This window comes from Taudactylus pleione, unplaced genomic scaffold (assembly GCF_031769625.1).
Source record: "Taudactylus pleione unplaced genomic scaffold, aTauple2 ptg000021l, whole genome shotgun sequence".
NCBI lineage: Eukaryota > Metazoa > Chordata > Amphibia > Anura > Myobatrachidae > Taudactylus > Taudactylus pleione.
In genome coordinates this window covers 9,114,985-9,127,250 of record NW_028284423.1, presented here as the reverse complement: position 1 = coordinate 9,127,250, position 12,266 = coordinate 9,114,985, and the positions used below count along the sequence as shown (strand labels likewise).

The following is a 12,266-nucleotide window of genomic DNA, read 5'->3' as shown; positions in this document are numbered from 1 at the left end:
TCCCCTGTTAGTGGGACTGGATAATAGAAATGGAAAAAGGTCTGAGTTAGCGCTTCACTTTACAGTTTAAACAGGAGAATTCATTAAAAAAAAAAAAAAAAAGGCCGTTCCGGATTAAAACGCCAAAATAAAGCTATAGAATATAAAAATATTCACATATAAATACCTAGTAGTTTTTTGTGGACAAAAAGCTGTTGACACCCTTATAAAAGCTTAAAAAATATTTTATAAAGTACCAATACAATTTTAGACGGTGCTGATTAGATTTACAGGGTTCCACATTTGAACATGGAGGATTCACCCTTAGGCTTAAAGCATATATTCATAGTGGTGTAGTCACCGAATTAGGATGAAAAACAGTTACCCTACGTGTTTCGTCTTCTTGGAGACTTCTTCAGGGGCTAGTCTCTGTGCCTTCACCTAAAGGAATACCTATTGCAAGTCCCAATTGGTCTCAAACATACTTTAATGATGGATATTCTTAGGAAACGCTTGGTTCTCAGCACCTTCAATATTCAAATAATAGTCAAAATTCTGTAAGTTATTAGTACTGGGTAGTTGAATTCCACCCAGGTAAGAAGAGCAACACATTCACCTTCTTTCCACATGGATTCTAAGTGGCTTATATTTGACCCTTTAGAGTGGAAACACTGTGTGCCCCATTGTTAAACGGCACACTTAGGGCCTGATTCAGAGGTGGACTGAATGTCGATTGCAGACTCAGTGGAGCAAGGTTTTGCTACGGTGCATGCACCAAAGCAGTTGTGTGCACGTTCGGCAATGGAGCAGAAACAGTGTGCCAAGAGAGGATTTTGTCTCATTATCAGTAACAGGTAGCCAGCGTTTTGGAGAGCTACCGGAGGGTTGGGGTTCAGACAGGCGTGTCAGGGCAGTATGTCTGCAGCGGACATGAGACACCAGAGGTGGGTGTCTCTGAGCACGACACATAAGTTAAATCTTTAGCATATATTGCGTCCTTAACCGCACCTGCGAATGCAACTACGCTCACCTCTGAATCAAGCTCTGTGTCTCTTACATTTAGTTACACATTCATAGAAAAATTAAGGGCATCTAAGTGGCAGATGCAACTGTCCATCCTGGCATCTTACAATGGAATAGCCAAGTCAAAGTCCTGACCTTAATCCAAACAAAATATTGTGGAAGGACCTGTACGGAAGAATGGGGTAAAATTCCTCCAAGCCGATGTTCAGGACTAATCAACAATTACCGGAAACATTTAGAGGCAGTTATTGCTGCACAAGGGGGTCATACCAGATACTGAAAGAAAAGGTTCACATACTTTGGCCACTAACAGAAATGTGAAATTGGATCATTTTCCTCAATAAAGAGCTCGTCTAATTTTTTTGACTCATTTGTTCCTCTTTATCTGCTTTTAGGACTTGTGTGAAAATCTGACGTAGTTTTAGGCCAAATTTCAGCAGAAATATAGAAAATTCTGACGGATTCAGAAACTTTTAAGCACCACTGTGCATAACAAATTGAGTGGAAGATGCAAAACAATTTTCTCTGCTCAATATGTCTGTTCATTTACGGACTAGGGCCTCTAATATGAAATCATGGCACTTTAACACGAAATCCACTTTAACATTACTTTTTTATGGATTCCCCCCCCCTCCCCATCAATATACTGTATGTAACCACATAAACAGGACAACATGCCATTGCAGCTTACCTTCCAGGCACTTTTGGAGGAGTCCTACTCCGTCCCTTGCTCTCAGTTAGACTGGCTTGATCTGAAGACTGCCAGTGCTGCTTGGCCGCAGAGGCTTGTTGCAGGCGAGGAGACGAGGCAGGCTGAGACTTTATTGGTTTCCCATAACCCTTTTGTCCCCTGTAGTCCTTCTCTAACAATAACAAATACAGCATGTTTCTTTGTATCAAAACCCCAATATTATCTTAGAGAATCATATAGGATATCTACAGATACTTACCAAACTGTACAGCTGGGCCAATTGCAGACGACTTCTTCAACTTTTTCCCCGCAACAGTGTTCCAGCCCTCGACAGTGCTTGTTGCCAAGTGGGCTGGTTTAAGGTTTTTCAGCTGAACATCAAATCTACAGAAAGAAGTTATACTAGGACTGGAGTACAAATAATGTATACAGTATATAAAAAGCACAAGACTCTAGGTGTAGCTACATTGGCTCCATCTAGGTGCACTCCTAAAATGCCACAATTATATACTGTAGTTCGCAAAGGGTACTTAAAATAAAATGCCGCATTTGTGACACAATTGGCTGAATGGTGAAGGAAAGTAGACATCAACCAAAAACATACTGCCAAAATAAACCCAATGAAGTAACGTATAAGAGTATGTAGATTTCATAAAACATACAAATCCAGGAGTGGTCTGAGCCAGGGAATAGGAGTATACACTGAAATCTACTGCAATTACACAAGGCACCAATATTGTATTCTTACATGCCCTGTGGAAAGAGCAGAGGTTTAACTAAAGCAAAGACACATACTTCTGTCCCAGCTCCTCCACAAATACAACAGCTGGTCCATTCTCCACGCCGACTTCCTGGATGTGCGCATCATAAAACACTCCTCCTGGCTCTAAGCAGACCTACAATCAGTAAGGGTTATTAAGTTCCAAAAACTTTCAATTAGAGCAATTACCACCTTTACAATTGCAGTTATGATGTCGACAATCTTAAAAAAATGTCAACAGGCACAATATTGACATTCTCAGAATGTCGACATGATCACAATGTCCACATGTGAAATCCCAACGCTCTCAGAATGTGGACATTAGGGTTAGGCTGCGGTACAGGAGGTTAGGATTAGGTTATTGGGGAGGTTTGGGTTAGTAGGAAAATACTGCTCTGTCATATGTCTGCTACGGAAAGGCTCCACACATTACCGCCGGAAGCCGCTGATGCAGTGAGGAGCAGACTGCTTGTCGACTTTCTATCATGTCAACATTTCAGCGGTGTACACATGACAAACGTTGACATTTCGGCAATGCCGAAATTCTCATGTCGACATGATGACTGTCGACCTTGTATACCACATCCCAAAATACAGCAGACCAAACGTTTATATGTACATGCAGCCATTACCTTCCAAGTATTTTCCTATGCTGTTACCATACTTTAGTAACTCAAAGCAATACTAAAGTAATGACTAAAAATAACTGACTCGAGCTGCTCACTACATTTATAGTGAAAGCTAATTGCTCCTGCATTAGATATCCCACCAGCTTAATATTGGGCCTGATTCAGAGTTGCACGTAAACCTGATGGTTTAAACACAACTCTGATGTGGAACACGTGCCCGATCACTGACTGCAATCGCAGTCCCTCCTAAGCCTATTTGGGACCGAGGGAGGGGTGGTGATAGTTAGTGTTCTTAAATACAGGGGGCATCTGCCCCATGTGCAAGGTGTGCTGAGGCCAGTTGCTACATCTTGCCACGCAGCTTCACAGGCCCCGGCAGAGTGAAAACACCATCCATCTTACATAACCTAAGGGTTACTCAGATAGCCGATGTTTTCGCAGATGATTCGATGTTGCATCCCGAGACTCAGCAGTGGATCATAGAAGCTTGCAGCAGGCGTCTCTTTACACAAGTCGCCTCCTGAAACATTAGCAGATTTACAGCCAGCTGCTGTGTGTACAACTCTGAATCAGGCCTACTGCCTTACTAGCCCAATACACTGACTTGAATACAAACCTAGTTTGGTTTTAGCCATAAGGAACTTAGGGGACTATTTACTAAGTTGTGTTAGGAGATAAAGTTAACGGTGATAAAGTACCAGCCAATCAGCTCCTAACTGCCATTTCACAGGCTGTGTTTGAAAAATTACAGTTAGGAGCTGATTGGCTGGTACCTTATCTCCGTTCACTTTATCTCCTAACACAGCTTAGTAAATAGACCCCTGGTCAAGAAGCACATGGTAGCATAAGTCCAGGAGTTTTTTTCTGAAAATTATAATAACTAAAGTATATGGAAAGCATGATTAGGAGTGGAAACCATTATCTAACAAAGGTTTGTGTTTTGGTGCTTTTTTTATAAGGAGTTATTTACAAGTATATTGCTTGCTAATGTCTGATATTTACTGCTTTGGGGTACTAAGATCCTAGTGATTTAGTTGTATCAAATCTTTTTTAATGCTGTCCAAACACATAAAAAGAACAGTAGTAAAACTGGAAGAATAAACTTAACAGGTAACACTAGATATGCTAGAAAGCACATGGTGAAGGGAATGACGTACACACCCTGGATTTGGAATGCAGAGGGGTGTATGCATAAACATGTGAGAACAGTTAATAAGGTTTAAGAAAGCACAGTACTTCCAGGAACCAATATAACACACAAAAAGTGCATACCAAAAATTTCGTTGCTTATATTCTTTCTAGATATTAGCCTACCACTTAAAAAAAAAAAAAAAAAAAAAAGGATGAAAGTCATATTTTGGAGTGGTGCACATTAGAGCCTGCACTAACGCACACAGATCAACGCAGCATTAAAATATTATTCTTCCCTAAGGTCATTTATAGGGTATATTTGGGACTGTTTTTTTTTTATTTAAGGAGTCAATGCAATTAAGGGAAAATTGCGGGTGCTTCTAATTGAATCAACTCTGTAGATTGTTGTATATAATGGAAAACAACATTCAGCGCTGACAACTGTTCAGTCAAGAAGGTTGTAAGGTGTCATTTTTACTAGTAATCAAAGTACAAAGTACAATGTTCTTTTTGTTTTTGTACTATTACGGTGTATATTTTTCTTTTTATTTGAGATATTTGTATTTATGAAACAAAAAAAAACAACTCACTTGGCATTTGTCTCCAACAGAATACTGCATTCCGGAAGCAATGGAGAAGTCCAGCTTTTCCTGATCTAAACAGACACAATCATACCCAAGCATTATACAGAAGGTGTGAGTAATAGAACGTACGTTAATACAATGAATAGTAGTTGCCTTTTCCTGACATGCAGTGTAAAGAAGACAGACAAAAATACACAATATTTCAAATACATTTTCAAAGTAATTGAAACATATTTAAAAGGCTTATTACCATTAATTAGCATTTATTTTGTACTTCGAAGTTTCTAAAATGTGTGCATACAACAGATTTCAACATTTATGCTATTAGAAAATACTCTAGTTAAAAAAAAAATACATATACATATTTGTATAACTAAAAATATGTAGTCACTTGGGGCAGGGGCAGCCGCGGCGTACGGACACATTCAGTAGACTCCGGGCACAGAACACCGGGAAAGCGGCCTCTGTAGAGAGGTAAGTATTTGGAAGTATGGGTGCAGGGTGAGTGATGTATATTTAGCATTTTTGCACTTGGGAGTTTAATTTTCTATGACAAGGGGTTTGTTTGCAGCTTGCGCATTGATCCATGATGCCCGCGGCCCAGAAGTCAATTTAGCTAATGATACTAAAGACCGATTTCTGTAACGGATCTTCTCATTGGGGGCACGTGGATGGAGGAAAAGTGAACTACAGCCCATTGTAGTCCTTACATTGCTATAGCTGCACCAAGGACAACCACAATACCTGGATGCAGTGTACGTAGGGTTTAAGAGGCCCCATTGCGGCAGTGTCTACAATAGGAATATTGACAGAATAGAATGGCTGAATAACCATCTAGAGAGGGAGAAATAACCTGATGTACAGCCATAACTAAAGTATACACAAAAGCTCTATAAAATGCAGAATAATTGTCTAACACTGCAGATATTCTTAACCTGTGGGTTACCCCTCCAATAAAAGTATGCCTAAGGGGGTTTTAATTTCATTTTGTTGTACAAGTTGCTAATTTCCCCAAACTTAAGTTTAACAAGACATACTTTCAATTACAAGGCATTATTATGCCAAGACATAGCCATAGGTCATAAAGCTGAATTCAAAATATAATCTAGGTTCTGGCCAAAAAAAAAAAAAAGGTAAGAGCCTCTACTACTCATGCTTGTGAGAAAGATGTAGGTTATGGAAGCAGAAGTAACGAAGGAGGTAGCCAGGTCTGTACCCCATTTTGTACAATACAGCACATCCATCTATTTTTACTACATGCAGGGACTATGTAATGGGGTTTGCAGGCAATGGGAACTCACACTCTGCTAATCCTGCTACCATGTGTTAGTGGAAGAAAAGCATTTTTACCTCTCTGTAATTTCATCCAAATCTCATATTCCACATTTCTGTAAACCCCCGGGTTAAGTGATCGAACAACAGATGAAGGGACTCTGGGTAGCTCATCATTTCTTTGTGAAAGCTGCAGATTAGGAGAATTTTGGGTAAATCACACTTTAAAAAAAGAAGACAGTTCTTATACCAATAATTGGTGTTACAATGTTTGCAAATACAACCAACGAGAATAGAATGTGTGTCTGTTTATTTCACAAATATTCACATTGTTGAAGTACAAGAACAATTCTCAGTGCCCTGCAACACTTACTAATAAATATATATTCAACTTACATATGGCTTCTTGCTAATTCTTTTTAAAGGGTGCATATTCTCTACGGATCATATATATACGGAAATAAATACCCAAATATATTTAACATCGGTCACTAAAGCAGAATACATGGTCTGTTAAGATTGTGCTTTATAAACGCTAATGAGCCAATGCACACACGCTTTCTGACATTAATTACCACTGCTTCAATTTCAATGTTGTCAGCATTATGAAGTGTTAATGCCGTTATAAAAGAGTTTGTATCAAGTGACTTGTACGCTATGCTGCAAGGAGGCAATGAGAACATGTCTAATGTGCAGATAACATCTGATGTTGTGTCTGCACTGTAACTGGCACGTTTTTAGGATCCAAGTTTTCAAGCCTTAAGAAGCCACGCAACTGCATGTGATCATTGCAAATGGGCATACAGGAGGACAAAGCATCTGTGATGTTAGGAAGTGCATTTGGGGGAATGGTCTGACGTCCTCATACAACATCTGAAGCATACCTTTCCATCCTTGTGAGTCTTAAACCCATTCATATCAGCAAAATTATGTTGGTTATTCCTGCAATTGGAGAAAATCAATAATTCACATAAAAAAAGCAACAATCTATATGTAAATTCTCCATATCTTAACATATAAATTCAGCAAATTGTTTGGGGTCTCTCAAATTATTGTTTTATTCCATTGTCTTTTCTATTTGTTTTTCAGCAGCAACAATTTAATTAGAACCTAAGCAAACCTTAAAAAAAAACAAAAAACTTATTTTGTGTTTATTAGTCTTTAAAAAAAAAAAAAAAAAGTAACTCTACAGCAGGTAACACATACTTGAATTAAAATAAAATTAAGGAAATCTTCATATATAGTCACTGGGAGTCATTTCTATTAGCTTAAATGACATACATTAATGCACATTACAATCACCCTTACCCAGCATCTGTGCTTTCCCCATCAGATCCGGAAGCACCGCTCTCAAACACCTCCTCTTCAGCTTGGAGGTCGATACTGGACTCTTTTGACACATATTTTTCAACATCAACCTCAAATACCTTTTCATAGAGCAATTCATAAATTATAGCTTAACAAATAAAGAGAGAAGCATGTCAGATTAGTTGGTAGAGGGGTAAGTCATTATCTGCACCAACACAAAAGCCATCTCTAAAACTGTATTACTGTAGACACATCATCCCCAAATAACATGCACAGATTGGCATCAAATTAGACTTAAGCTGGGTACACACATCATATAGCGCGTGGTGTGTATGCCAGGAGCAATCGTTCACGACGGTCAATCATTGCATTGTCCCATCCGTTGTTCTGCACAGCAGATGGGATAATGCAATGAACGGAGCAGAACAGTTACATGCAACGTGTAATGGCATCGCAGAGCTGTGCACCGAATCGTACAGTGTGTATGGTGCGCACAATGTATCGTTACTTTGCATCGTCGCTGGGTCACATCAAAGCATGTTGTGTACCCAGCTTACGGAACAGATTCAATTACAAGCCTATTTCCTCATGCTGCAGAAAACCGCAATTAATTGCAGCCCGTCTGCGGGTTACGAGGGGCTACAATTAAATAGCCCACGGCCGCGATTACAAACTCGCAGTTCACGAGACGCAATTGCAAAAATATGCAATTGACTCACCCGCGTCAAGTGCTTAGAGACGCCCACTGAAAGCATCACATATCCGTCGCTCACGCACAAATCCGGAAAACACAGAACGCAGATCAGGTGGCCATCAGTTTAAGGAGTCTAAGGAGCTGCGGACACATCGTGTCTCCAAACACGCAGAGGGCTCTCCTGTTGCGAGCAAGGATGTAGTGGCTAATGTATGCACACCCTGTAAATAGTGTTTGAACAGTCCAACACCCCCAGACTGGTTTTTATATACAGGGGGATTTAACTGAAGGTGCACATATCCTGTACTTCTAGGAAGCTGCCCCCTCACCATACGTCAGTGTCAGTAGAACATCGTAGAGAAGAAGAATGTCTTCGTCTCAGAAAAAAATAAATAATCTGACCACCAGGGGAATGGGAGGGGGTCTGGGTAATCCGAAAAACCCTCTGCATGCGCCACTGGCAGGGGTCTAAACCATGGAAGCTCCATGCTTCTGATTGTTGGAGGAACTGGAGTACAAATTCAGTAAATGCTGTAACATAACAGGTCACTCATGAGGTATGAAAAGGCCAGATGCTGACAGAAGCTATTTAGGGTGAAGGCTTCCTTTGTTTTAATATGCTAGGGGGTATATTTACTAAAGTGGAGAGTTTTTAGAAGTGGAGATGTTGCCCATAGCAACCAGATTCTACTTAACATTTATCTAGAAGCTTCTAGAAGATAATAGCTAGAATCTGATTGGTTGCTAAGGGCAACATCTCCACTTCTAAAAGCTCTCACTTTGGTAAATATACCTCTAGGAGTTTGATTATACCACCAGATAAACCCATTGCGGCTTTCAGAATAAGAGAACTTACAGATACAAACTACATCCATCCAGATCTATGAAAACTTTTAAGAATAAACCTGACAAAATGTTAAGAATTAGCTTGAATGTTTTTTCTTTGATTACACTTATCTATATTCCTAATTTCCCATACAAAAAAAAGGTATAACCCATGTACAACAAAGCTAGTGGACGTGGACTAGATATTTATGAATAATGTTCCATACATAGTAATGAAATAAAGTTCCATAGAATTATCCTACAGTTACTTACATTGGCACAAAGCGGCATTCTCAGCAAAGTCAGCAGAGTATATAATGTCATAATGATTTCCATTAGAAAAACAAAGCATTATCTAAAAGAGAAATGCACAAGCATCAAGCTTTTATACAAGAACGAACACAAAATAGTCACCAAAGAAAAATTTTAAGTGACGAAAAGGTATATCTTTTTTACTGGAACACGTTCCCATTACTCACACTGAGAATACTTGTATTATCACTGCCTCAAAAGACTTTGACAGATCTTGTATTATATGGCAAAGATATTGCTTAAAACTCCCGGTACCCAGAATGAGCTATAAAGTATCACAGCCTATGGCAAATCTTCACTTGGGGGTAGGCCCCAATCAACTAAACCTGGGTCTAACCTGCTAAACTTGTGAGGTCATAAAAAGTGGGTGGTGACTGCTCCACACCCACCATTCATATGATGTTAGGCATGACCCGGGTCACTCAACCAGGGTTATTTTTTCAGGGATCCTTGCACACTGTGCCATGACCAGGGTCGACCCAGCAATATCCTGGGTTATTTCAGCAGAGTGAGAGTGGTATGAAAGGGGTATTGTTCACTACTGCTTTTTGCATCCTAATACACAGAAGTGCTTGTCGCATTGCAAGTACATTAGAGGACACTAAATGGATGACCATATAATAAGGTTCCAGTGGTTTCACACAAGCAACTGATAAAGCTCTAAAAATATATTCATCCACTTTATGAAAGGTATATAATAATTTGGTTGTTCTCAAATAATACTGGAGTAATAGCATCAGTTAACATTCACTTGCGCAATATATATTACACCTAAAATTTGTAGAGTGAAATTCCAACCAACCTTATCCGAAAAGCCATTATCAGTGACATGGGCAGGAGAAACATAAGGTTCTTGATAAATTATAAAATCTTTCCTTAAAAAAAAAAAAAAAAAAAAATCACTTATTTTAAAAATGCATTTAATTAACATTACAATCAATTCCTTTCCCTGAGAAAAACATGCAAATAACTTAAAAACTGCATATTACATATACAACACAAAACGTATGTGCTTGAATGGACTAAATAAGCCCACACAAGTACATTTACTGATAAGTATTATGTAATTTCTAGAACAAACAGCTAGCTTCATTTGTAATGTTGAATCAGATTTTCATGTACAGCTTCACTTTAAATCAGGGGTGGGCAATAAGTGGCCCACCAGCTACTGTTCAACTACACATCCCAACATGCCCTGCGACAGTTTTTATCATGGCCAAATCGCAAAACTCTGCCAGGGATTGCTGGGATGTGTTGTTCTATTCTAGCTGGAGGGCAGCTTATTGCCCACCCCGGCTTTAAAAGATGAAACCACACAAAGCTGAATTTTCTGTGTACTGAATTTAAAAAAAGAAATCTTTAAGTTAAATACCACTGAAATTCATTTACCCAAGGCTAATAGTCTAGTGCCGCTCTTTGCAGTCCCGTGGCTTTCATCAAGCCAACAGCACGTTGCCTATGTGTTGACAGTTTGTCGGTTTTAAACAGGCAACTGGAAAAAGAAGTGAGAAGCAAGTCACCAGATCATGAAGTATGCCGGATACAGGTAATGGTGCATACACATGGTCAGATTTTTCTTCAGATCTGAACGATACAGATTTAAAAAATCGTTCATATCTGAAGGAAAATCTGACATGTCTGAACAATGCGCGATAAGCATTCCCAATGGTCAGATAACTATATCTGACATCTGATGTGTTTGCAGTCAGATCTGGATGATTCCATTCATTTTAATGTAGTCAAAAATCGTTCATAGTTCAAATCGTTGGTCAAATCGTTCAATCGCTCATCTGACACAGTTGACAAATCTGCTCCATAAGGGAATGGTCAGTGTTATTGTGTAACTTATAGAATTTACCCCAAAACTGAAAATCCAGATATGCTTTCTGTTAGCTATCCTTTAGGTTTATTAACATTTAACAAAAAGGTAAACGTGTGAAAATGTTACTGTGTAATGTGGCTTAGGGAGTGTGGTTCAAAAGGTCGACAATATAAAAGGTCGACATACAGGAGGTTAGCTGGTCCTGAATATCGACATTAAAAATGACGACGGTCATTAGGTCGACCAACAGTCAGTCGACAGGGTTATATGAACGCCATTTAGACACAAGGTTGTTTTTTTATGTTAGCCTAAAACTAAACTTAACCAACCTTTTGAATGTTGACAATTTATACCAGTCGACCAAAATACATGGCGACAGAATGATGGTCGACCTAATGACCATGTATACCTTTTTACTGGCGATTTTCAGAATGTGTCGCCCATCTGCGGGTCGACATTCTGAATGGCGACCTTTTTTTTTTTTTAATCGTCCACCGGTATCCGGTTGATGGCTAGCCAAAGATCACTAAAAGTAGTCCATAATTTATTGCTTCACTTTCACAATAAATATCTCAGAGAAACAGGTCTGCACATAAGCCTCCAGCTGTCGCTCAACTAGTCAATGACTAGGTACCTACTAAGCAAACTGGTCATTATTCCCCTCTATAGGGAATTACAGCATGGTATTACAGCCTGTTATGTTCTGTGTATCAGCAAGTCTGGGAAATTTTCTCTTACTAAATAAAGACAAAAATATTAGCCAACACTGAATTATTATACAGGTTGTGACAAGAATGATAAATTATTCAGCAGTCTAGGCAGCCTGTGGTGCGCTGTCGAACTACAATTTTCACTATAGAGCATGCTGGGACTTGTAGTTCCAGAAATCTGCATATTTTTTTTGCTTTTGGAAAAATATGTAAATATGTTGTTTCTATCATTTTAAGCGATGTGTGGATACATTCTGAAACCCTATTTACACAGAGCCTTTTGTAATGTGTCTGAAAACACACTAATACACAGGGACATGACTTGTTTGGAAGTAATGTGTCATTATGCTGGTTTCCTTTGCATTTAAAGAAAATTAAAAAAAAACAGACAGATTCCTTACTTGAACATTAAGGAAAGTGCACTTATTTCCACTTGACCAACCCATTCCTGCAGGCAAAAGAAGAAAAGAAGAGAGATTGCGTTAAAGTCATATGACAAGCATAGTGAGTGACACAGAGATGACTG

The 12,266-nt window shown here is 39.0% G+C and overlaps 1 protein-coding gene across 1 annotated transcript in view; it reads right to left on the bottom strand.

Annotated features, from left to right (window-relative positions):
• OTUD4 (OTU deubiquitinase 4) overlaps nt 1-12,266 on the bottom strand; it is a 70,246-nt gene that overhangs the window by 41,143 nt on the left and 16,837 nt on the right. Inside the window, exons 4-13 of the mRNA XM_088448434.1 lie at nt 12,142-12,188; nt 10,011-10,083; nt 9,170-9,251; nt 7,378-7,525; nt 6,954-7,011; nt 6,148-6,259; nt 4,804-4,868; nt 2,489-2,589; nt 1,953-2,077; nt 1,694-1,865 (exon numbers count right to left, since the gene is read on the bottom strand). Of these exons, the coding sequence (XP_088304560.1) occupies nt 1,694-1,865; nt 1,953-2,077; nt 2,489-2,589; nt 4,804-4,868; nt 6,148-6,259; nt 6,954-7,011; nt 7,378-7,525; nt 9,170-9,251; nt 10,011-10,083; nt 12,142-12,188 (983 nt within the window). The remainder of the gene's footprint in view (nt 1-1,693; nt 1,866-1,952; nt 2,078-2,488; nt 2,590-4,803; nt 4,869-6,147; nt 6,260-6,953; nt 7,012-7,377; nt 7,526-9,169; nt 9,252-10,010; nt 10,084-12,141; nt 12,189-12,266) is intronic.